A 25,267-nucleotide genomic window follows, 5' to 3' on the forward strand; every position below is an offset into this window, starting at 1 on the left:
TCAGTTTGTATTAATTAATATGGATCGTGTACGATTGCGATGAATAAAAGAGATCTATGTTAGTAGCAACATGTCTGTTCCTCACGAAATTATAAGTCAAAAACAAAAAAATTGCAATTATATTTGTTTCCTAGAGAAGAAAATTGGTATGAGTGAGGCGAGTTATGAATTTTTAATAACAGTGAATCACTTTTTTGGTCAAATTAGAATTATTTAGGGAGAATTCAATTATTAAGATAAATTTAAACAAAATTTAAATTACTTATACTGCAAGCAATATATAATTAATACTCATACAACAAAATCAAAATTAATGTACTTACGAATTTACGAATCTGTTTTCCTATACAAAATAAAAAGTAAACGGTTTATTTATTCCCAATTTGAAGTCCACATGCTAATCAGATGACTACTAAACTAAACCAACCAAACAAATTAAAAACACTAGACAATGGAACCCATCGCCGACGGTTCATCCACCACGGCGGCGACTCCAGCCGCGGCCTCATCCGCCATCTCGCAGTGGAAATTCGCTGTTTCGCAGCGGTTCCAGCACTTCCTAGATAAGTCAACACCGTACTTGCTCTACCGTTGGATCGCGTTCCTCTGCATCGCATTGATCTACGGAGTCCGGGTGTACCTGGTCCAGGGATTCTACGTTGTTTCCTACGCCCTCGGCATCTACCTCCTCAATTTGTTCATCGGATTCCTCTCGCCGCAGGACGACCCCGAATTCGACGCCACGCTCCCTATTCGGAACTCGGAAGAGTTCCGCCCCTTCGTCCGCCGCCTCCCTGAATTCAAATTCTGGTTTGTCGCTTTTGTTTCTGTTCTTCAATTGCATCTGAAGTCGGCGTTTTTTAATTGCAAGTTGATGAATTATTTGTTTTATAGGAGATTAAATTCGTATTGCTAATTGATTGCTTAACGACGCTGTACTGATTCAATTCCTAGCCCTAATTTTACTCAATTAAGTAAAGAGGATCTGCGACCGCTATATAGTTTATTATAGTTGTAGTTGTGGTTTTGGGTTTGAAATTTAATGCAAATTGTATACTTTCAATATTTTTCAGTAGTAATGCTTTGAACTCTCAAATCTGGTTTTCAACTTGAAGTATAATCTGTGAGGAAGGATGATCCGAAAGTTAATATTGTGATAAAGTTTTGGCTTTTGAATTTAGCTAATTTACCTGAATCTGAGTGTTGTGATAATGTTCGAATCATATTATGTCACCGAATGTTGATCGACTGCCACTGTAGGAAACAAGCTAATCATGATTATGAGGTGTCAATCAACTTGGCTGAGTCCTTTTTTATGTTAAACTTAAATCCATGGCACGATAAGGAACGATCAGTTTGTTGTAAATGGATAACGGGGTTAGCCATTAGGTTTTACAATAGAACGAACTTTGAAGATGAATACATTGGTGAGGGCTGAGCTTGTGTTTTAACTATATTCTTCAGTGCCTGATTTAATACTTAATATGTTCACTTTTAGTCTTCATTTTGAGATTATATGGTAGCCTTTTGTTTTCTTTCTAGGTATTCAATCACCAAAGCGTTCTGCATTGCTTTCGTGCTGACATTCTTCAGCGTATTTGATGTACCTGTGTTTTGGCCAATACTTCTCTTCTACTGGGTCATGCTGTGCACACTAATGCTAAGGAGACAGATACTTCATATGATGAAGTATAAATATGTTCCATTTTCTACCGGGAAGCAGGTAATTCTGTGATTTTCCTTGCAGTTCAAATGTCGTTGTTGCTTGAGATGCCTTTTATCCTCAACATAAGATTTATCCATTGTTACTTTCAGAAATATGGCGGAAAGAGAGACTCCTCTCCCGAGAGAGAAAGCTTGAATACTTAGTTGAAAATTCACGGGTAAGTATGATAATATCCTGCAAAATTTTTGTTAAATATTCTCTGTTATAATTTCGGCTCCTCAGGAAGAGCTTGGGCTTCCACCGGTCAATTGAAGTGTTCTTTGCTATGCTGCAGAGGGAAAATTTGTATGCCGCCGGAATGCAGATGCATGATCTGACTAGGAAAGTTGAAATGATATAACCAGCAACGAGTTTGTTTTGTTATTTATTTTTATTTATAAATTTTATATGTTGTGTAGACCAGTGAAGAAAATTTTAACTCATAATGTTGGAGCTATGCATAATTTGACTTCTTATACATAGTACTGTATATCCAGCTACTTGAGATGAACCATAACACCATCGCTTTGAAATACTGTGGGATTCATTTAGTATTATCATGCATTTTTCTTAGTATTTTACATTTTGAAATGGTTCACTGTTGCAGAAGAATTGTGTGGAGAAATATCCATGCTTCAAAAGCATTATTTTGATTTCACTTCGATTTCAGACAGCAATATCTTGTGTTTGTACCATTCAGAGGAGAAAGAACAAAGACAGTTTGATTTAAAAAAACTACTTTTGAAGTAGAATAACAGACTGTTCCTCAAAGGAGAGGAGCAAGGCAAAGCATGAAACTTAAAACACATATCTACAGATAAATCTCTCCAACAAAGGAAAGGGAATAGTGAAATCCCAGATAACAACATCCAACAATTGAAAAGCAGAAACTAATAAAGAGTGCTCCTGATCGAAGTGAACATTGTGGATCTTGGAAAGGGTCAAACCCAATCACTGAGAGGCATACCCATTGCTAGTCTTGGTTGGATAAGAAGCAATCATAGCAATCCCACACTTCCCGGATGCATCACCCACATTGCGTTCGAGCCTGAAGTAGCCATCTTCCCCCCAATTCGTCCCCCACGAATTCCTCACGATCCAATAGTCCACCCCCCTCTCCCTTCCGTACCCCACCACCACCACGCCGTGATCCAGCTCTGTCCCACATCCCCCAGTGAAAACACCCTGCAACCACAACTCACTTATGTCAAACCATCCAATGCCTCAAAATCCATACTATGTTGATATGAAGATATCACTTACCGAGGAATAGAGTTGGAGGGCCCTTCCGGAGGCCTCAATGCCCACGCTAACGGGCTGATGAGCCACGGCCTTCTGCAGGGCCTTCTCGTCCTGGGGCACGTCCTCGTACCCGTCTATGGTCACAACCTTGGCATTCCTCTACAAAGATTTGTAAGAACTGACTATTACTAAAAGTGTAAACAACTTATATATGTGAAGGGAGTGGAACTTTTTTTAAAATGGGAACTGATATTCATGAATCAGCGAACTCATAACTGATATGTTAAGAAGAGTTCTGAAATGAACCATCTCGTGTATGTGAGTATGTAAAGTGGGAATGAACCAACCCTGTTGAGATCGCATTGGCCATCGGCACCTCTGTAAGGGTAATCCTCTTCTGTGTCCATGCCGCCGTTGGAGATGATGAACTGGAAGGCGTAGTCCATGAGGCCGCCGTTGCAGCCGGAGTTTTGTGTTCTGTCACAGTCCACCAGCTCCTGCTCCGACAGAGTTATCATCTCCCCTGTCACAATCTTGTTTATGGCCTCCACCGCAGCCACAGTCGAGAAAGCCCAACAGCTCCCTGTTCCATAACACAATCCCCCAAAATCCCACTCACAAACAGATAACAATCAAGATAGTTATTAAAGATAAGGAAAACACTTACCACAAGTGCCCTGATTCTTGATGGGAGCAACAGCGCCTGTCTTTCTCCAGTCAACAGAGTCGGGGAGGCGATCGCCTGCGCGGGAGAGGTAGCGCAGGGAGGCATTCTTGGACCTGGCGAAGCGGCGGTGGGCGTTGATCTTGGTGCCGAGGTACATGGACTTGTACTCGTCGTGAGTGAGGTCGGCAAATTGGTTGAGTCCCACCTTGTAGGTCCGGTTCAAGGAGTTGTGTTCGGTGATGTAGTTGTAGTTGTCCTTGAAGACGTCGAACCTTCTGTCCTTCTCTCCGATGTCGTTGTAGGCTTTACCATGCCGCGCTAGCCACTCCTCGTAGAGCCCCTTCAGCTGTTGGTCGTCGGGTGCTGCGGAGGCGGAGGCGGAGGCGGCCAAGCTGAAGATGAGAAGGGCGGCGATGAGCATCGGCATGGCTGAGAAAGGGAGAGAGCGCTCAAGGTGGGATGTAGTTAACGATGTTGTTGCTTAGGATTGAAGGCGATGGATATGTGCCGCGGTTTTTATAGGCATAAAACTTGATAATATTAGTAAAATATTGCTTTGGTCTTTTTGCAGGGAATCGGACTAGATTCATTTTGTTACTTAGTTCCATGGCAAGCTTGCTTTTTCTATTTTTTCAACAATTAAACAAATTAAACAATTGCTTTTGAAATCTCTGTGTTAACCAATAATTGTAACTGGATTGAAAGGAGTTTAATTTAGTCCAACTAGGAGTACAAGATAATACTCCTTATCATGTGATGCATGGAAATTGCTATATAATGTAGTTGTTTAAAATGAAAAACATCAATTAAAATTAAAATTAAAATTAAAATTAAAATACTACTACATATATTACACGTGATTAAGTAATTGTGAATGATTCACTCGTAAATCATAAAGTTTAACTAATTAGATCATTTAATCTTAGTTAGTCCAGCAAGATAATACTCGTATGATGCGTTGTAAAATGTATATATTACTCTATACACGTTTGCAGAGATATCGGACGGTTTAACACGTTTTATTACTTAGTTAGACAGCAAGCTATTTTTTTTTATCATTATTTACCTATACATGGATTCACAATATCACATCACATGCACTAATCTATTTAGATGATTGAATGCGTTGAATGAATCATATACACACGAGGTTGTGGCCAAGCTCGTAAAAATTTTACAATATGAATTACTAATTATTAATAAAAATTGGTGTACTCTAATTAAATTCAATTAAGGTAGATGTATTAGGGATGTGCTCAAATACGAAACTCTATATACTGTACAAACTCTAAACTATGATCTAGACCGTTAAAATATATTAATAGATGACAAAATAACAACAATATAAAATATCAACACGGTGTCAACGGTTAATGATGCGTTGATTGTGTTAACATTTTTTATTATTATTACTAATGATTCAAATCATAGTTTGAATTTGTACAATATATATTAAATTTAAATTCACTCTATAGTGAGATAACTAATCTGTACCAACTTCAGTAAGCACTGAAATCTAGAGTTAAAATCTTATTAGCAATTTCTGTAAACTGAAATAGTACTAAGTGTGTCCACAGTGGGAGAGTCGCGGCCTGTGGCTCGGGTGCGCGGCCCCCACTGCAGAGAGCCATGAACGGTGGCTCAGTGTCGAGAGCCGAGAGGGAGCCGCGGCCGCGGCCTTCACGCGGCTGAGCCGTGTGTTCCGCGGCCCACCACTGCAGCGGGCCGCGTTTCGTGGCCCAGCCACCGATTTTTTTTTTGCTTCTTTTTTTTATAAATACACACCATTTTTCTACCCCAATTCAAACACCACTCTTTCCAATCTTTCCAATCTATTTTAATTCAACTTATGAAATATGGATTCCGACGATGAACGGTACCAAGAAGCGGTAGATCTGGAGTTCCAAAACCTGGTTGCAGAGGTGCAACATGAAGCTGACGAGGCGGAGGCGGCGGTGGCAGTCCCTTGGCCGTTCTATCATCGGCGGTATATCGACCGTGACCATGCCGGGGCTGACCGCCGGTTGATGGAAGACTACTTCAGCGAGAACGCCCGTTATCCGCCAGAGATTTTCTGTCGGCGATTCAGAATGTCGCAACAACTCTTCGTCCATATGGCGACGTGTTTGGCGCAGCGGTTCAAGTGCTTCGACTTGCGATATGATGCCACCGGCCGACCCGGCTTGTCGACATATCAGAAGTGTACGGTGGCAATTAGGCAGCTTGCCTATGTCGGGCCCGCTGACATGTTCGACGAATACCTACAGATGGGCGAAACGACTGCTCTACAGACGTTAAGGCAGTTTTGTAGGGGCATTAAGGATATCTTCAAAGGGGAGTATCTACGGAAGCCAACGACCGATGATTGTCAGAGTCTGATTGATATGAACGGGACTGTACATCATTTTCCAGGGATGTTGGGGAGCATCGATTGCATGCACTGGGAGTGGAGGAACTTCCCGGTGGCTTGGAAGGGGCAGTTCACTTCTGGTTTCAAAGGCCGACATCCCACGATGATCCTGGAAGCCGTTGCTGACTACCGCTTGCGAATCTGGCATGCGTATTTTGGTGTCGCTGGGTCGAACAACGACATCAACGTTCTACGATCGTCCCACCTGTTCAATGACGAGTGCCGGGGTGAGGGTCCGCAAGTTAGACTCATGGCCAACGACACGCAGTACAACATGGGATACTATTTGGCCGATGGGATATACCCTCGTCGGCCCGTGTTTGTGAAGTCGATCCGACAACCCGTTGGACAGAGGCAAACCTACTTCGCGAAAAAACAAGGGGTGCTAGGAAGGATGTTGAGCGAGCTTTTGGTATCCTCCAAGCGCGATGGGCCATTATACGGTGCCCGGTTCGACAATGGCACGAAAATGATGTCTCAGACATCATGACTGCATGTATCATATTGCACAATATGATAATAGCTGACGAAAGATATGCTGCAGAGCGATGGGCACCTGAAGATGGTGCTAGTTCGAGCTCGGGTATTGTCATGGAGCCCCTGCAGATGGGTGTACCACGTACTAATGAATACTTGATCCAGCGGTACACTGATATGCGGAGCCAAATATCGCATACAACACAGCATGCTGATTTGGTTCAACCGTAGAAGGAGCGTCGCAGAGTGATATGGGTTTTCGGGTTGTTGTTTTTAAACTAGAAAATTTTCGTTCTATAATTTTCCCATTTTAATATAATACAACGAAGTTCTTGTTAAACTTTTTTTTGGTTAGGTTGTGAAATTTTTTTTATTTACAATCCAAATTATTTTATTTTAATTAAAATTATAAATATCATAAATTATAGTCTAATAAAATTTATTGTAGTTAAATTAAAAAATATCATTAAAAATGCAAACAAATTAATTTTTATTTTGGAGAAGGCCACATTTCGTGACCCTTATTATTTTTAGGTTTTACCATTGTGGAGGGCTATGGAGAGCCACATTTAATGGCCGGGCCAATTTTAGTGGCCCTCAAGGGCCACCATTGTGGACACTCTAATAACAAATCAAAAATGCAATTGGCTAGATTTCATCACTCTTTTTATTATAAATGATTCATAATAACATCAATAGTCTTTTCCCAATTGGCTCTGACTATGGCAATCTAAAAATAGAAAGTTATGGGAACTGGTAAAGGCATTCAATATTGAACCTGGACCCATTTCCATACCATATTGGGAAATCAACCAAATCTGGCGGCTCGGATTCTCAAACTGGTAGACCGCTATCTATATTCAATTCTTATCGGTAGTATTTTGCCTACAATCTAGGATGCAAGATTTGTGGAGCCCCAATTTTGTCAAATCACAATCCGCCACGTTGGACTACATATGAACATTTTTCATTTGATATAGTAATATTTTCATATCTTCAGTATTTCATTGAACCAAGTGCCACCGCTTGAATATCACCAACGGATTAGACCACCGAAACTCTTACCCAATAAGATTTTGGTAAATCGTTTAAAAGAAAAAATATCTAGAATTTTCCATATGTTACATACCATACAATGATAGTAACGTGGCCTGACTATGCAGTTCAAACACGAGGTCGTTGATGTTTTCCTTCAAAATAACTACATCTCATTCACTCTCATCTTTTTCGAAAAAAAAAAAGATAGAGATGCAACTATAAGAATATTACTCCCCCGGTTGGATAGAATAGTTGAGTATGATAAAATAGAGTGAAAAAAAACAATTAATTATTTTAATAAAAAAAAAGAAATGAATTTGTTTCTAAATATGAAAAGGGAAAATTTTAAATTGAACGAATGAAATATTAATCATAGCCAAGATAAAAATTAGAAAAAAGTTTTAAATATGGAAATTTGCATTATTTCAATTCCAAAAGTCCGAACATAAACAATAAATAGATCAACCTAGCTAGCTAATAAAGGTAACAAGTTGTTAAAGACTTAATTCCTTAACGTTGATCGACGGCGGGTTGCTCGACGATCCAGACAAACTTCCGGCGTCCTGCGATAGGATCGGCGGCGATTCTAGTTTCGTGTTGTGCGTGGAACTCCTCCGTCGGACAGCGGTGAAACTAGGGTTAGAGTAATTCACGTTGATTTGTGGGCAAAACAATATTTTTCATTCATTCATTGCATAAAATGATAACAAGCTCTCATATTTATAATACTAGAATACTACTAACCTAACTTATTGAATAAGAAAACAAAGATATGGAAAAGATTTGGGGAATAAAAGATAACTAAATAATTGTGATTTCCTAAGATATAGAGGATCGTATCAACTCCTCCATGGTTAAAATCCGTCTTGTCCTCAAGGTGGAAACCACGAAGCAACGACGAGGGTTGACAGCAAAAGCGTTGGCGAGGCGTCGCCTCCTGGATCAAACACACACCGAGCAGCTGAGCGTGTCCCTTCATCACCTCCATACAAAATCAACGAAGGCAGACTGATGTGGTCATCCAAATTCAATGCTAAAATGGAAAGCTCTGCCACACGTCCCTGAATGATCAAACAGGACTTGTTATTTCGTGGAGGAATCAACCTTACATCGGCGTCGAGCGATGGTAATCGAGGATTCATGCTTGTAATATCAGTGACATTCAAATCCCCATTAAATTCCGGAGCAGTATTGAAGACAACATGGTTTGCAGGCATGGGTAGCTCTATGCGAAAGGTCCCCGTGGCAAACAAGCACTTGATTACTTCTTCATGCGGAAGCTCCTTCTTGCTATCACGTAGATCCGGTTTTCCTATCTGCAGAGCAAGAAATTCTCCTTTTTGATTGGTGAGACTGACACGTATACCGGGATCGAATGCGCACACAGTGATCATTTCGATCATCTTAAGTATGTCACTATCTTCATCGTCTTTACTCTCAACTAAACCCTTCGGTCCCATCCCATTCTATTTCCATTTATCTTCAACAATGTTCTTTTCTCCCACAACATCATGAGAACAAGGCACAACTTTATTTATCAAACCATACTCACCAGCCTTTTGCATATTCATTTGCCACTCCTTTGGCCACGAGCTCGGGACAGCAGCTTGCGGAAGACGATTAGAGGCCAACAATGGAGCTGTCTCCTGTAGCGTTTGCAAGGGCTGGAGAGGGCCTGGAGTGGAGTAGGGCGGCAGCTCCAAGGGCTGTGTTGGACTCGACTGCGGCGGGTGATTTGATCGCGGCAGCGGCAGTGGCGGCTGGTAGGGTTGGTGGATCTGGTCTACAGCAGGGGTGGCCATTAAAGGGGTTCCCAACACGAAGGCTGACGCGCTGGGGTTTGATCGGATTTGGTGCGGTGGCATGGTGGAGCCGTTGATTCATTGGGGACTAAACGCGAAGGCCCAAAAGAAGCCTCATTATTTCTTGATGGAGGATATGCCATCTTTCGGAGTGGTGCAGAAACATGGGGCTGATCAAGATCGGGCTCGGGCTGCGGTAACGTTTGGAATTTGCTAAACCGGCGATTTGTGGCATCAAACCAAGTTTCTATCTTGTCAAATGCTTCCAATAAGCAGTCTAACTTTGCGTTAATCGGGTCCTCCGCTTTGGTGGCTGGACGAGGGTGATATTGAGGCTGCCACGGGCGATATCGGGCGTAGGAGTTTCGCGGCTTGACTTATGAATCCGGGACCATACCTGGATCACAATACGGTGGTGGAAAACAGTTATCGGTTCGTTGTCGGGGCGGATCCCAACAAGTGGGGGGGTGCGTCTGGACAGACCCCATTCGGTGAGGTTGCGGCGGACCGTAGGGTTCACGCCTGTACCTGGGTGGTGGCTGATCATAGGACAAGCGTTGATAACGGTGATAGCCGGCATAGTCGTATGACATGTTGACGGACTGAAGATAGGATGTTTTCTACGAAGGAAGGGGGAAGCTTCTGTTTGGTGGTTTTCTTCCTTCTTTTTGGATGAATTGGACGAAGAGGGTCACTCTTTTCTTTTGGGTGGTGAGGTATGGGTTATGGATAATGGTCTGACTTCAACGCGGCACACAGGAATCCTTCCCGTCGGGCTTTGCAGAAGTAAGATTGTCCGGCGGCGAGAGCTCGGCAGATAGGCTGGACTCGGCAACCAAAGCAGGTGCTGTGCGCGGAATGTTTTCTGTCGGGCAGCAGTGGAGCTTTGATTCGAGATGGTGGGAGGGACAGCTCTCAATGAAAGCACCAGTTGTTAAGGACTTAATTCCTTAACGTTGATCGACGGCGGGTTGCTCGACGATCCAGACAAACTTCCGGCGTCCTGCGATAGGATCGGCGGCGATTCTAGTTTCGTGCTGTGAGCGGAACTCCTCCGTCGGGCAGCGGTGAAACTAGGGTTAGAGTAATTCACGTTGATTTGTGGGAAAAACAATATTTTTCATTCATTCATTGCATAAAATGATAACAAGCTCTCATATTTATAATACTAGAATACTACTAACCTAACTTATTGAATAAGAAAACAAAGATATGGAAAAGATTTGGGGAATAAAAGATAACTAAATAATTGTGATTTCCTAAGATATAGAGGATCGTATCACAAGTCACAAGTGATTATCAATCCACAGATTCGACACCCCAAATCAAAAGGTAACCAACATTAAAATTGTTCCAACAAACACATCTTAGTACATAGAAGCGGCAACTCCATCACCACCATCGTGAATCAAGAACTGGCTTTCTATATGAATCAATTTCGCAATCAAATAGTTTACCTTTTGATTAAATGAACCATATATAACATGCTCTTGAATTTAATTGGTAACCGAAAAGATCTTTGAAATATTTAAGGATTTAATAAAGAGACATCGACAGTGATAGTGATGAATTTCGATAGTCAATCCGAAAATGGTATTCACTGAAATCCCAAAAAAAATCATTCAACAATCGGAAAGATAAAGTTTGGTTTATTTGTTGAAGTATTGCTCAAAAGACAATTCTGATAAGTTCGTTTAAATATTATTTTACGTTTGTTATGTGCATTATCCAACAATCTCTAATATAACACTTATTATTCGAGGCACCATTCATTTAAAAAAAAGAGTATTTACATGCACAATACATGTGATTTGAAACTTGAACTAATTAATTGTGTGACTGAGCTCTGGATTTCTCCAATAAATCATAAAGCAATCAGAAAGTCTGCCAATAGTTAACTTGTATAGTTATTTATAACTTAACCAATTGCCAAATACATGTTCTCATGTGCATGTTATGAACAAATAATTTAACTATTTCAAAAATAATTGATGCAATTACTATCAGCATTTCGGCCTATTAATTTCAAAGTTGGGCCAAGACTTTATTTTGTACGCTTTTAAAAGAGGCATTTATATGGTTAGTTCGATGTTGAGCCTTCAATTTTGCACAAGAAAAAAATTCATCAACCCAATCTCATTTCTATGTCGTATTAGACATGTAATATGAAGTTTAAGAGCATCAGCAATCGGGGCTGCCGCCCGACAAGGCTGCATTTCAGCTCCTCATTCTCCATCAGCAGCCCGGCCACCCGCCTACTTCCCGGCTGAATCGCCAGCCTTGCAGCTGCATTTTTTCTTTATTTATTAATACCTTACTTTCACCTATAAATAGCCTTTTCTCCAATAATTTTATCACAGTTTTTTTATTATTGTAATTTTCAGTTTATATTGTTTGTATTTTTTCTCCTTTTAAATTATTGCATCAGTTAGTATTTATTTCTAAATCGCAATTAAAGTACTTTTCAATTAAAATTTAATTATTCAAAATGTTGAATTGTTGGGGTTGAGTTTGGGTTGGGCTGCATTATAACTTTTGGGGCGTGTTTACTTTATCATTTAAGAATTCTCGAGATATGAATCTGGACAGATTTTTTGTGCTATGACCCACAGAAATGAAAATTAATTACTGCGTTCACCTTCAAAGTTTTATTTCTGCTATGGAACCTAAAATGACAAAAAAACACCTCAATACAATATCAAAGCTTCAAGATTCAGATTGAAGAAAACAACATGACATGGAAAACGAGGATCTCAAGATTCAGACTGAATAAAATAATTTTTGATTAGCAAATGAGACTGTAAGATGATGACGGTCTCATTTTGGCAAGTTACAAGGATGATCAAAGCAATCTCCCTAAATTTATGGAGAAAATCTATGAAACTTGTAGTTATCAAGAATCGAAATAAAGAGAAAACTATGGATAGGGCTATTGCAGAGCATTAGTACCACTATTCAAGTATGCAATCAAACAACAAAAATATATGTAAAATCAGATGTAGTATGTGATTACAAAATCAGATGTGTGTGATTAATCAAGTATGCAATAAATCCCCATAATATTAATATCATATATGTATGTAAATGTGATAACAAAATCAGAATATCAAGGTGATCACAAATCACAACAGAAGAACATCAGCATTAATGCAGATAGGGCAGGAGTCCTGGCCACGGAGGAGCCACCTCCCTATGCAGTCCCCGTGAAACTCGTGGCCGCAATCCAGCGTCGCAACGAGCCCACAGTGCAGACGCTCGAGACACACGCAGCATTCATCCGTCTCTCCATCATCGCCGGGAAGGCCTTCGGCGACCAACCACGCCCGCATCAGCATCCCCAAGTAGTCGGGAAGAAGGCCGGCGAGCTGGTCTGCCGCGGCCCCTGTCGCGCCGAGATGAGCAACTTCGCGATTAACCACTTCTTCCACCGAGGCAGCGTCTGTTGCTAATTGAGTCAGCGCGGTCAACGTCCTCGTGAAGTCAGCGTTGGTCCATGGCCGCTCTAGTATCCTCTCCAGTTCGATGACGTGGCCTAGGATGGTTTCTTCCATGATCGTGTCGAGTTCATCGTAAATGTTGGATTGGACACTTTCCTCCATGTTCATTCTTGACCTAATTGAGAGAAAGGAGGAAATTTGTTTGGTGTTATGACAACTTTTGGCCTTAATTTATACAACAAATTTACCATATTGAACTCAACGCAGTCGCCATTGTGATTAAGGAAAGTTGCCTTTTTGAAGAATTAACGTGGGACGAAATACTACTATATATTAGCCGTGTGAAGTAATTTTATGAATAATTTGGATTTGAATCATAATATTATGTTGAATTCGAGTTAATCAATACTACTTTTAAAAATTGAATACAAATAACATCATGGTAGCGTTTGAATGTTGCCACATGGCTATCGGGAAATAATTGAGTAAATTAAAAATTTATTACTCCTATATATTTTAGCTTTAAAAGTGAGATGTTGATCAGAGGTAAGAAGTTAAAGAAAAAATGATGATTTATATGATAGTTATGAATTACGGGGAAAGTGATCAATTGCTAACTTATCCCTTAATAGCTAATTATAACTATTTTAATACCATAAGATTTTAAAGATTTAATGATCTACAAATTGTCATGTATAAATTCGTTTTTTTTTTATTTTTTTAATATTAGAAAGATAATAACAACTCTAATTTAGGGTTATAGATCAATATATCAACACAGTTTTTATTGACATTTTACATGTACTAAGTTTGACATATTATGGTAGTTATATTGACATTAAGTTGTTGTAGAAATATATGAAAATTTACGAAAATAATATCAAATTTTGACATCGAAATATATGCATATAGGATCTCGTTAGAATCCTTATAAAATTATCTTTAATTTGGTATATGTTGAGTGAAAAAATAATTTAAATCGAGATAGTTATATGCATTTTAAGTTTTGAGATATTGTTTAAAAGTTAGTTACAACTAATTTGTTGTTAATTTACATATATACCCTAATTGACATTTTTCGTTCAATGTATTAATACTCGGAGTTGAATGATATGGTCCATTGATTTAAAATATGCCTATCATTTAATTACAGTTAGCAATTTAAGGGTGAGTTAGCAATATAACACACCCCTATGAATTGTTGGATTTAATAGGTAGTACTAGTATAAAATAATCCTCCGTCCCCCAAATTTTGTCACAGTGTGACCGACACGGATTTTAAGAAATGTAATGAAAAATGAGTTGAAAAAGTTGGTAGGATGTGGGTCCTACTTTTAAAGTAGTATTAGTTTTATAATAAAATTTGAGTGAGAATAAGTTAGTAGAATATGAGGCTCACTACCAAAAATGGTAAAAAGTGAAATGTGACAAATTTAGTGGGACGGACGGAAATGGAAAAAATGTGACAAAATTTCAGGGACGGATGGGGTAGTTACTAAATACGCCATTAGTCCTTAACTTTTGAGTTATTGCACCGCAGATTCCTAACAAAAATAATATCCTCAGGTAACCCTAACGTTTTGTATAATCAATAATGTTGTTTTAGCTACTTTTCGGACGAAAATGCCCAGATCACTTGAAGAACATTTTTGGCAATCCCTAAATTCGCTGACATATGAATTCTGTCACATTTCTGTCATCAACTTCTTATGTGATTTCTTAATAAGTTGTGGTTCTTCATAGGCGAGTGATTAAAGTTTTGTAATTATTTGTACAGAAAAAATTTATCATATCCCTCTATTTCTAGTTATGTAGGGAATTTCAGTGTGTAACAACAAAAATTATGGAAAAATGAATTTATTTATGTAATAAAATCTGAATCAATAATATACAAAATGAAAAATAATTCACATTTAATTATAGAGGGACTATAAACAATAGACGGAGGGAGTAATACATTTGGTTGTCCGACCACCACCACCACCATGGTGTGCTTGAAACCGAACATATATTTATTTCATTTTTCTATTTATACAAACATAATAGATGCTTCACAATATATTCACTGTTTATACATAAAAGATGTTCCATAGGTACCACCGCCACTTTGTGCATGAATAAATCAAGATGTTTCACAATATATTCACTGTTCACTTATGTTTATCTCAAGATATTGAGCGAAAAATGTCCAACACAGTTACTAAATCACAAAAAATGTCAGTAGTCGAGTCTTAAAATAGAGAGTAATTTTTACAAATATTTGCAGGAAATAAATTTATACGCTCTATTTTGTTGTCGAAACGTACCTTTTAGGATATATTGCTAATCTAATAAACTAATCATTCATTCATCTTATGGATATCAGAGTTCTGGTTCCCTTTTACTTAAATGGTAATAGGGTCTCACCTTCCACTAACGCATTCCACTCACATTTCATTTAAAACTAATACTCCCTCAGTCCCACTTTAGGAGTCCCGGTCATTTTTACACACCCGTTTTGTAAAAATCATAATAAATAGTTAAAGTGGAGAAATAGTAAAGTAAGAGAGATAATAATTGTAACATCCCAGAATTTTGTGACTTTTATTTAATATGTTGATTTGGAAATTTAGGCTATGAAATTGATTGTTTCTATGTGATTAAGTGGATTATGTGAAATAATTCTCGTGGGTGATATGGAATGAAGTATTTGATACTTTTATATTTTTACAGTGTTGGGAATAAATTAGATAGGATCATGCATTTTTTTTTCTTCTAGCCAATTCATTGGAATCTTCGGCCCTCCTAATTGTTTGAAATGAGTATTTCATTTCTTGGATTTAATTAATGATCTTGGGATATTTATCCAAATTAAATCTAGACCCAATTGTCGCTAACACTAGCCTATTCTCTTGGAGTTTTTTAAAATCCCCTATTTTTTTAATTAGGAGGATTAATTATTTCTTTGATTTAATTGGTGCCTTGTTGACTCCCTTCTTTTAATTAAATCCAATTAAATCTTGTCACATTTTATTTCTTCACCCAAATTAAATAAAGATTTGAAATAACTCCTTGGCTAATTAAGCCAAATTTTCGGCCTCCTCATTTTTTTTGTAGAGGAGAATTTATTTGTTTCCTTTTGTGAGACCCTTTTTGTTCAAATTAATACTTATGTCTAATTAATTGGGGATGTGAATATTTCCTTTTAATTCGCACCTATATCACACGCCACTATGCTCTTATTTTTTTTCCTTGTGCATTCCTCTTTAATTTTCGGCCCCCACCTTATTTTTCCTACTTGGAGATTTAATTTATTTTGTTCCCTTATTTATGGAATATTCATTGTTTTATTTCCTAAATTGTGGATTTATTTCTCTCCAAGTAAATACCAAATAATTCCTTGTTAATTCACAGCCATAATTTTCAAAAATTATGCCTTCTCTATAATTGTGGGATTTTAATTATTGGCCCATATTTTATTCCCCCACAATTAATTAAATTTTGGATTTAACCTAGAACTATAAAATCACCTAAACTAAACCCTAGCCCCCATTTTTCTTCCTACCCTAGCTGTCCACCCTCTCACCCTCTCTCTCCCTCTCTCTCACACGCCTCTCCTCTCCCTCTCCATATTCTCTCCAAAAATCCACCATTCATCCTTGTTATTGCATCCGTTGGAGTTGATTTTCAAGAGTATCCGACGAATCCATCAATTCTTGTTTCTACCGATTCGTTTTCATCAAGAAAGGTATATTTGTTTCATTCTCCCTCTTTCTTTTCATTTAATCCTTGTTCTTGAACCCTACATGCATATAGTGAGTGTAGGAATCATAGATCGCAAAATTTTATCGGTGAGAATTTGTGTTTGCATGAGAACTTGGATGAATATGCGATTTTGAATGAGTTTATGTGGAGTTTGATTTGAATCCTTGGTGAATAATGTGAGTTTATGTGAGAGCATGATTGTGATAAACTTTTAAGCATGATTGTGTGTTATAAGCATGAAAAAAATTGTGTTTGGATGATTGAGGAAGAAACCCTATTTTCGAAATTCTTAAGCCTGAAATTTGTGATGTTCGGACAGTGGATTCTGACGTGTGTTTGACCAATCAAACGATTGAATTTTGACACGAAATTTTAACTGAGTAAAACTCAAGGTGTTTTCTGTGTTGTATGTGAATTTCAGCCCTTGTTGATGAAAGATGAATTTTTAATAAATTTTTGAAGTTGACTGCGCAATTCTGCCAGAAACTTGTATTCTCGCCTAGAAAGTTTCATTTTCTATTTGACCGACCAAATGGCCTCCCATTTATGTGAATTTTGAACTAGATGAAATTTGAAGTGTCTTCTGAGTTTTTTGAAAATTTCAGCCTCATTGGACATCGGATGAAGTTTTGGTAAATTTTTCAATGGAACTGCACAGTGCTGTCAGATTTTTTGTGTTCCGACCAGAGAGTTACATTATTGTTTTGACTGACCAAATGACGTGATTTTGGTGTGGAATTTTAACGGAATGAACTTGAATGTGTCTACTGTGTTGTGACCAAAGTTTAGCTTCATATGAGGTCGTATGGATTTCTGGTGACTTTTACAAACCAACCGCGCAATTTTGCCAGATTTATTGTTATGTGGAAATATCACTTGTTGCCAAGTTTGAGTGAATTATATGATGCATGTATGATTTAGGAATGTATCCTATGACGTGATTATGTGCGACACGTTGAGAAATATTATGACATGTTTTCCTTATGTTGATGAATGTTTGGGATGGTAAATTTAAGAAAATGATAAAAGGAACGATAGGACATGCATGATAATGTGAATTGATGGAAGGCTGATTTGTATTGTGGTTTGGCAAGGGTTATTGTGAGTACGTGAGCACAAAGAACGAGGGTTGCCTTAAGTGGATATTGAATTGTTTAAGCAAACGAGGTGGGTTTTCTTTTTCAAATCTCTTTATTTTCCGAAAATACGATGTGGTGTTATAAGGGTGGTTTAACTTGTTATGTCATGCCATGTTATTTTGTTTGTGAGATTGTTGCATGATGCCTAGTTCGTCTGAGCTTGCTCCGTTAGGCTATATGGTTGTGTTGTGATACGAATTCGGGTCTGAGTAGGGCCGCAAACCCTATCAGGTTGTGTACACTGGTGAGATCGTGAGCCGTCCTTGCTAGTCGGCCGGTCTCGTGGGCGAATAGTGTGGCCACACTTTCGTCGCACTGTGATATGATGATTGTGATTGATGGATTGATGAGAAAAGTAGGGAGATAAATTGTCTGGCCAGACTTTGAAATATTTTTGTGTTATCTTGATATTTCTTACTACATATAAAACTCGAGATCACTGGTATGGATGAAATAACTATATTAAAATATTTTCGGCATGAGCCCATTGAGTACAACAAGTACTCAACCCTGCTATTCTTTTTCTTTATGTGCAGGTTGAGCGGGATGTTGCGGAGGATGTTGAGTTGGCCCAAGAACTTAGGATGCGTTGTGTCTTCATACATAGGCGTTATCCTCGACTCTCTTAAAACCTTAGTTCCGCTGCTATATTTTTGAACTAGGCCTCAAGACTTTATTCCATTTCGTACGGTGTTTGAGCATGTTTAATTGTGTTAGGCTTTAATCTGATGTTTACCTTGGTTCTCTAAAATGGTTTCTCGTGAACTAAACCAAATGTTTTCTTTTGGAAGTTAATTGTTTTTTTTATTTTCTCAACTGCTTATTTTGAAAAACCTTTTTGTCTTAAGTCATTGCTAATTAATAATAAATTTATAACATTAAGTTCTTTAAACTAAAAATTTGTTGTCTAAACTTTTAATGAACCAAAAATATTACTCCTTTAAGCTAATTAAGCTTTCATAAACTGTTGTCCTTGTGAGTTGTCGTTTTTATCGTCCCCTGGTCACGGTCGCCGCGTTGTGGTACGTACCCCTAGTATGGGCGGTCGTGATAATAATGTAGACAAGACTCTTCTCTATATTATTTTCTCTCTTACTTTATCATTTATTCACTTTAACTATTTATTACTCCCTCCGTCCATAAAAAAATAGGACACATTGTGAATGACACGGGTTTTAATATGGAATTGGTAAAATAAGAGAGAAGGGAAAAAAAGTAGAGAGAAGTAGTGTTAGTGAAATGTGTGACCCATATTATTAGTAAGAGAAAGGGAAAAAAGTAAGAGGGGAGTTGTTGAAAACTTTCCATTTTTAAATGTGCTCTATTTTTCGTGGACAACTATAAATGATAAATGTATTCTATTTTTCGTGGACGGAGGGAGTATGATAATGGGTGTGAAAAAGTGACTGGGACTCCTAAAGTGGGACGGAGGGAGTATATACAAGTGAAACTTCTATTCCACTAACATTTTTTTATCAACTTTTCTTAATATTTCTTAAAATTCGTGCCGCCTAGGAATGAGACTCCTAACGACGGATAGAGGGAGTAGTATGTAACTCTCGAAACAGCCAATGAGAATGTTAATCGCAATTACAAATCCAAAAAATGAAATTATGGATCAAATATTACTACATAATTAATAACAAATAAGTATAATATTTAAATAATTAATTTTTGAAAAATGATATGACTCTCTTTCCTTTAAGATTAAAAGAATTTGAATTGAAAATGTTAGTAGAATCAAATCTTAGTTTGATATGCTTGCATGGTAAATTCGATTATTTCTTTAGTCTATTTATTGTCATTCATGATTGAAACTAAAATTCTAAAAACCCTAATTACTAATTTGTCCCAAATAAAGGAGCACCACACCTCCTCCTCAGGCAACCCACCAACCATATGCATTCGACCATGGCTCAATCCTCCACCGCCGCTGCCTCTCGCCGATGAGATTCAGGCGAAATCTCTGCGCTTCTCTATTCACGCCCAACCCCAACCAGAAACTGTCTAATACCCTTCTAAACCCATTCATGGCTACACAAACCCTAAACCTCACTTCAGCGTCTCCGCCGACTAACGGCCACGACACAAACGAAGATTCCCTCTGCTCCCCCGCAATTACCACTCCGCCGCCTTCCGAGCCGCTCGCCGCCGCTTTGGGCCGGCCGAATGGGCACCTGACTATAGAGGACCGCATCGAGCGGGCCTGGGCTTACTGGAATGGGCTGGGCCGGCCAAAACTCATCGTCGCCCCCATGGTAGACAACTCCGAGCTGCCGTTCCGGATGCTCTGCCGGAAGTACGGCGCCCAAGCTGCCTACACGCCCATGCTCCATTCTCGAATTTTCTCTGAAAATGAAAAATATCGTTCACAGGAGTTCAGCACTTGTAAGGCATGTCTCGGTGTTGAACTGGATCTGGAATTAGTGTTTGATTAGTTTATTGATAGCGTTTTGTTTTAATGATTTTTTTTCGGAATTGACAGGAAGATAGGCCATTGTTTGTGCAATTCTGCGCGAATGATCCTGATCTTCTGCTGGAGGCAGCGCAGAAAGTTGAGGCTTACTGCGACTACGTTGACATTAATTTTGGGTAATTGTTTAAATTTCATGCCCTGTTAATTTCTTTTGTTGGAAGAGCTAATTGAAAAACATTTGGCTGTGTTATGGTGTCGTCTGGGAAGGGTTAAATTCTGGAATTAGGTGTTGTTAATAGTTAGAATTATCTCTGTTGTAGGATTATTATAAATGAAAGCATTTAGTTGAGACATCAAATTATATTTAGAAGTATATTTAAAAGTATAATATATATTTATATTTATCTATTTTTACTTGTGTATTTTGTTGATACATAGGTCTATAATATAATTGACCTGTTGTGGAGTGTAAAAGATCCCATGAATTGTTTTCGAATCCCGATTAGACACACAACATTTAACACACATAGCACAACCATGCATTATGTTACAGTTGGTTACAACCGATATGCTTTAACAAGTGTATTCTGTTACCGTCCTGGAGAACACATATATGACCTGAATAGAGAGGTGTCACTCGGCTTAAGGTGACTGAAAATTTCTTTGATGTTGTAATCGCACCATACTAAGGATCTGTTATGGCTATTATGTTTTTATCGTCATGTTTTGACTCGGAATCACTGTATAGTTCATTGCAGTTGACCCATTAGAGTACCATGTTCCACTTAAGGTCCATCAAGTCATGTTCACCCTCCTCATCAACCTCATTGTAACTTACACTCTTACCATACCTTCTTCAAACTTCATCTTACAGTACTAGAGGATTACTAGTCCACTTATGACAAAGGGACATCATTTTCACTCCTTTTCTTGTTAGGCACACCCTTGATGTGTGTGTGGAGACATTCTTTCTCTTGGTAGATTTAAAAGAAAGGGCCTACTCAGTTTCCTTTAGAAACACAATATCAACTAAAACTTTAAGTATCACACGCGACTTATAAGGCTTTCCTATTGTTTCCTGGTCTCTAGAAATCCTTATATTGTGAATAACATGTTAAATGTCCAATTCAAGGTTGAATTGTAACAAACAAGAAAACAACCCAAAATAAGAATAGACCCAATTATTAAAGAATGATTTTTTCTAGGGTGTGCATATTTCGTGGACTTGGCCTCACGAAATGGCACCTGACTTGAAGCATGGGCAAGCGGCTGGTTGAGTGCCGCGACTCAAATTCTCTAAGGCAGTATGACTATCGCCTCATGTACCTTGGGTTTCATGTGTTCAATACAAGTGGTTACATGCTAAAATTTACCATGCGACTTAGACAAAAGATGAAATCATTAATATTGCTAGTATTGGTAGTTATTATGATGGAATTTTATGGTTTTATTAGGAAAACTGCACTTTTCATACAAATGTGGGGAACGTAATAAGAGATGGAATTGCTTGGGAAAAGTATGCTCTTTTTTGTTTATATTATTCTGTTCTAACATCCTTCATATATTCAATTTTTGAGTGGCTCAACAAAGGAACGTATTTGATTCAGTGTTGTTAGGGTCGCGGGGCGCACTGGGTCGATGAGGTGAAAATTTGGGTCGCGGGCGTCGACGAGTCGACGGGGTCGAGAGACCCACAAATCTAGGCTAAATTTTTGGCCTTTTAATATTAAATAAAATAAATATATTACTCTAATGTTTATAATATATCAAATAATATAAATGTAGACGCAATTCATGTGAATAGAGATAAAGTGGAAAATAGAAATGATCAAAATATCAAAACAGTTCATAAGTCATAACACAATAAATAATTGAAATCGTTGTCTGAAAATATCAAAACAAAGGAATATATGAAGGGTGGCAGCAAAAGATCTTTGAATTGTTTATTTGTTTAGGAGTGAAGAGGCCGAATTCTAAAGTGTAGAAAGTAGGTTTGAAAAGTTTGATGTGGTGCATGCATATATATATATAGAGAATCGTGATTGAGATAGTCAGAAAACATGTGAGAGATTTGAGAAAATCAGATAGCATGTGTTTAGGGCGACCCACTCGACCCAGACGACCCAACGGCGACCCTGTATCTCGATCAACCCACCCATGTTGGGGCGGTGATGGTCTCGACCCAGGCGACCCGGGCGACCCGAGCGACCCGAACGACATTTTGACAACACTGATTTGATTTCTTTTTAACAAAATTTATAATTTGAAAACCATTACCAATCAGTTACTCTAAAGGTGAAGTAAAGTATTCTATAACTTCAAAATCCAAAAGTTGTAACACACTGATAAAACCTTCTAATCTTAACTTCGACCTGAACAATATTTCAAGCTATACATAGAAGAGAAAAGGAAGGTTCTTTCTTTAAATTACTATCTGCCAGCAATCTCGACTTTGTCCTTATGATTCTAGCTGTCTTCCTGCATTCAAACAGATTATTGGCACTTCTATTTGAATAAAAAACTTATTTTCCTTTTGTTTTTTGTTTAGGTGTCCCCAGCGTATTGCAAAACGAGGATATTATGGAGCTTTCCTGATGGATAATCTTCCTCTTGTGAAGTCTCTGGTGGAAAAATTAGCTAATGGCCTTAATGTTCCTGTCTCATGCAAAATTCGGATCTTCCCGGATTTACTAGACACAATTAACTACGCAAAGATGTTGGAGGAGGCAGGATGTGCTCTTTTAGCAGTACACGGAAGAACTAGAGATGAAAAAGATGGGAAGAAGTTTCGAGCAGACTGGAAAGCAATCAAGGCTGTTAGAGAAGCAGTGAGAATTCCTGTCCTTGCAAATGGTAATATACGGCATATAGAAGATGCGTGGCAATGCATAGAAGAGACCGGAGTTGAAGGGGTCCTTTCGGCCGAGCCTCTGCTTGAGAATCCTGCTCTGTTTGCTGGTTATCGAACTTCTGAATGGGTCTCGGGTCATGAAGAAATATGCAAAGCTGGGGAACTCGACCAAGCTCAGCTGTTGGTGGAGTATTTAAACTTCTGTGAGAAGCATCCGGTGCCATGGAGGATGATCCGATCTCACGTTCATAAGTTACTGGGAGACTGGTTCCGAGTTCATCCACATGTAAGAGAGGATCTCAACAAACAATCCAAGCTGACGTTCGAATTTCTGTATGGTATAGTCGACCGACTTAGAGAGCTTAATGCCAGAATACCACTTTTTGTCACGGATGATAATCGCAACAACACATCTGTTGCTCAAACTTAAGCGCGACTCTGTATCCTGACCACCTCAAGATTTGTTTAGCAGCGTTGCTAGGTAAGTTACTAATGAATGATCTATCTTCAATTCTTACGACACACGACTTTGTAGATGGTTCAAGTGTGGATTTACTTCTTGTAATCCTCGAATTTTGTCGTCATTGATGGGGGAATGAACCTTCCAATTGTATTAATATACCTGATTCAACTTGATTGTACCTTTATATGAACTATATTTGTATCTCTGCTTGCTACTATGCAAGGGTAATTATACTGGTAGTTCTTGGAAATTTTGCTTTCTGAATACTAGAAGAATAGGCTTCTCTTTTGAATGGTATACAGAGGAAATATTTCATGAATTTGACAGAAAATTACAGGATACAGATGCCAAAAGGAACAAAAATGCGAAAATCAATTAAATTATCCTCTAGTGATTATTACAGGAAAAACACAGAGGGTGTTGCAAACCCGATCACGAGGAGTTGGATGGCGGTGAATGGGTGTTCCGGCAGAATTGTACGGCGTTGCTATCCATTCTGTCGAGCACGAAGTGGCCCATTGTATCTGTTGATTTCACCAAATTTTCTCTGCAGAGGAACTCATCGCTAGTGACTCGGTCTACCTTCATGTTGAAATCATGCACGAACACATGCGTCTTAGGGTTGGATCCCCTCTTGCTCCGGGCGAGCACCGCTGCCGTGAAGATGGCAGCCATCCTCCCTGGCGCCTCCGGCCAGTATCCCCGTGGCCCATCCACGAGTATCACATCCCACTCGACCTCGTAGAGCTGGTTGGGGAGGTCATTGAGGCCTAGCTTGCACTCGGAGAAGAGGAGATTCTGTACCGGCCTGCACTCGTTCCTTACCTGCTCCTTCACGGCCACGATCAGCTCCTTCATCTCGCTCAGCTTCGTGGCGTACTGCACGTCGTAGGCCTCGATCTCCGGGTACTTCTCCTCGATGTAGGCGGCGTAGTAGCGGTTCTCGTCGATGAATACCGTCCTCCCGTTGTGGTTGAGGGCCCGCCAGAGGAGGCTCTCCGGCGTGAGGCCAAACACGAGCAGGTTGCACGGCTGGGAGCACTGGCGGAGGGCGTCGGAGATGTGCTTCATGTCGGTGTAGGTCATGTGGTCGGAGTTGTTGGAGTTGGAGGCGTAGTGGATCAAGGCCCTCGACACGGAGGCCGAGAGGCGGGGGTTGGCCGCGGCCACCACAGCCGCGACGGTGGAGGTGGTCGTGGTGATCGACTCGCGCGTGTAGATGAGGGTGGCGAGGAATGCTAGAGTGAGGAAGGAGACTAGAGCGAGAAGCCATAGACGGTTGGAGCTCCCTTGCTTTTGAATGTAAGGGTGGAGGAGAATGAGCCTCGTGCTATTACTCAAATTGTTCTTCATCTTTTTCAACTAATCTCAGAGGCTCTCTTGAATTTTCTGAGGATTTCAATGGAGGTTTGATCTTTAAAGATGTTAAACGCCGGCTAACAATGAAGACGACGTTGCGATATCCACCAATATACGATTGTGAAAATCGTTCTTTTTAATTGATTTAGACCTTTTTGGTGCACATTTTCAATTTGATTGGGTGTGGAAATTTTTAAAGGTTATCTAATATCGACCTACTAATGAAGGTATAGAGAGTAATATATAAGTCAAATACAAAAATGGTTTGGGGGGTGGTTGGATGGATGGGAGAAGGTGGGAGTGGCAAAGGAGTGTGGAATAAGGGTGCAATGACTCCTTAACTAATTGCAAGCCAAATGTCGTTTTTCCTTGTTCATCCCATTTTCATTTTTTAAAGCAACCCCTTTTTAATTACATTTGTAAGTGCAAAATTATTAAAATGTAGAAACACATTGATATTTCATTTTCGATGATTTGTTTCATTGTATGGGTTCTAAGATACATATACATTTTCTAA

General features: G+C 39.1%; 5 protein-coding genes across 7 annotated transcripts; 2 read left to right on the plus strand and 3 right to left on the minus strand.

The window, feature by feature from the left end:
* The first annotated feature begins 388 nt into the window (after positions 1 to 388).
* On the plus strand, positions 389 to 2,281 carry LOC121786131 (protein RER1A-like). 3 transcript variants are annotated; one of them, XM_042184675.1, is made up of 4 exons: positions 389 to 810; positions 1,543 to 1,723; positions 1,816 to 1,883; positions 1,949 to 2,281. In XM_042184675.1, the coding sequence occupies exons 1-3, from the start codon at positions 452 to 454 to the stop codon at positions 1,867 to 1,869; spliced, it is 594 nt and encodes a 197-aa protein (XP_042040609.1). In that variant the 5' UTR covers positions 389 to 451; the 3' UTR covers positions 1,870 to 1,883; positions 1,949 to 2,281. The 3 variants fall into 3 exon arrangements, with proteins under 3 accessions (XP_042040609.1, XP_042040610.1, XP_042040607.1); XM_042184676.1 differs by having other exon boundaries at positions 1,953 to 2,281; XM_042184673.1 differs by having other exon boundaries at positions 2,001 to 2,281.
* A 131-nt stretch (positions 2,282 to 2,412) lies between these two features.
* Positions 2,413 to 4,101, minus strand: LOC121786130 (zingipain-2-like). Its single transcript, XM_042184672.1, has 4 exons — positions 3,615 to 4,101; positions 3,295 to 3,530; positions 2,969 to 3,106; positions 2,413 to 2,890 (listed from the first exon to the last, which is right to left on the minus strand). The coding sequence occupies exons 1-4, from the start codon at positions 4,039 to 4,041 to the stop codon at positions 2,657 to 2,659; spliced, it is 1,035 nt and encodes a 344-aa protein (XP_042040606.1). The 5' UTR covers positions 4,042 to 4,101; the 3' UTR covers positions 2,413 to 2,656.
* An 8,362-nt stretch (positions 4,102 to 12,463) lies between these two features.
* LOC121787893 (probable E3 ubiquitin-protein ligase ATL44) lies at positions 12,464 to 12,940 on the minus strand. Its single transcript, XM_042186740.1, has one exon. It carries the CDS (start codon positions 12,938 to 12,940, stop codon positions 12,464 to 12,466), a length of 477 nt encoding a protein of 158 aa, XP_042042674.1.
* Positions 12,941 to 19,494: 6,554 nt separating this feature from the next.
* On the plus strand, positions 19,495 to 23,641 carry LOC121787554 (tRNA-dihydrouridine(16/17) synthase [NAD(P)(+)]-like). The gene is made up of 3 exons (XM_042186325.1): positions 19,495 to 20,054; positions 20,147 to 20,253; positions 22,626 to 23,641. Exons 1-3 carry the CDS (start codon positions 19,608 to 19,610, stop codon positions 23,356 to 23,358), a joined length of 1,287 nt encoding a protein of 428 aa, XP_042042259.1. The 5' UTR covers positions 19,495 to 19,607; the 3' UTR covers positions 23,359 to 23,641.
* Positions 23,642 to 23,676: 35 nt separating this feature from the next.
* LOC121787555 (protein IRX15-LIKE-like) lies at positions 23,677 to 24,969 on the minus strand. The gene has a single exon (XM_042186326.1). It carries the CDS (start codon positions 24,742 to 24,744, stop codon positions 23,824 to 23,826), a length of 921 nt encoding a protein of 306 aa, XP_042042260.1. The 5' UTR covers positions 24,745 to 24,969; the 3' UTR covers positions 23,677 to 23,823.
* Between the last annotated feature and the right edge of the window lie 298 nt (positions 24,970 to 25,267).

Source organism: Salvia splendens, chromosome 22 (assembly GCF_004379255.2).
Source record: "Salvia splendens isolate huo1 chromosome 22, SspV2, whole genome shotgun sequence".
Lineage (NCBI taxonomy): Eukaryota > Viridiplantae > Streptophyta > Magnoliopsida > Lamiales > Lamiaceae > Salvia > Salvia splendens.

Bases quoted from the DNA above. Each gene is read 5' to 3' on its own strand.
- LOC121786131 (XM_042184675.1), top strand. From the start codon at position 452: ATGGAACCCATCGCCGACGGTTCATCCACCACGGCGGCGACTCCAGCC. The intron at 811-1,542 runs GTTTGTCGCTTT...TTTTCTTTCTAG, and splicing joins CTCCCTGAATTCAAATTCTG to GTATTCAATCACCAAAGCGT. The intron at 1,724-1,815 runs GTAATTCTGTGA...TGTTACTTTCAG, and splicing joins CATTTTCTACCGGGAAGCAG to AAATATGGCGGAAAGAGAGA.
- LOC121786130 (XM_042184672.1), bottom strand. From the start codon at position 4,041: ATGCCGATGCTCATCGCCGCCCTTCTCATCTTCAGCTTGGCCGCCTCC. The intron at 3,531-3,614 runs GTAAGTGTTTTC...GTTATGGAACAG, and splicing joins CAAGAATCAGGGCACTTGTG to GGAGCTGTTGGGCTTTCTCG. The intron at 2,891-2,968 runs GTAAGTGATATC...TTGTGGTTGCAG, and splicing joins CCCTCCAACTCTATTCCTCG to GGTGTTTTCACTGGGGGATG.
- LOC121787893 (XM_042186740.1), bottom strand. From the start codon at position 12,940: ATGGAGGAAAGTGTCCAATCCAACATTTACGATGAACTCGACACGATC.
- LOC121787554 (XM_042186325.1), top strand. From the start codon at position 19,608: ATGAGATTCAGGCGAAATCTCTGCGCTTCTCTATTCACGCCCAACCCC. The intron at 20,055-20,146 runs GCATGTCTCGGT...CGGAATTGACAG, and splicing joins AGGAGTTCAGCACTTGTAAG to GAAGATAGGCCATTGTTTGT. The intron at 20,254-22,625 runs GTAATTGTTTAA...TTTTTTGTTTAG, and splicing joins TACGTTGACATTAATTTTGG to GTGTCCCCAGCGTATTGCAA.
- LOC121787555 (XM_042186326.1), bottom strand. From the start codon at position 24,744: ATGAAGAACAATTTGAGTAATAGCACGAGGCTCATTCTCCTCCACCCT.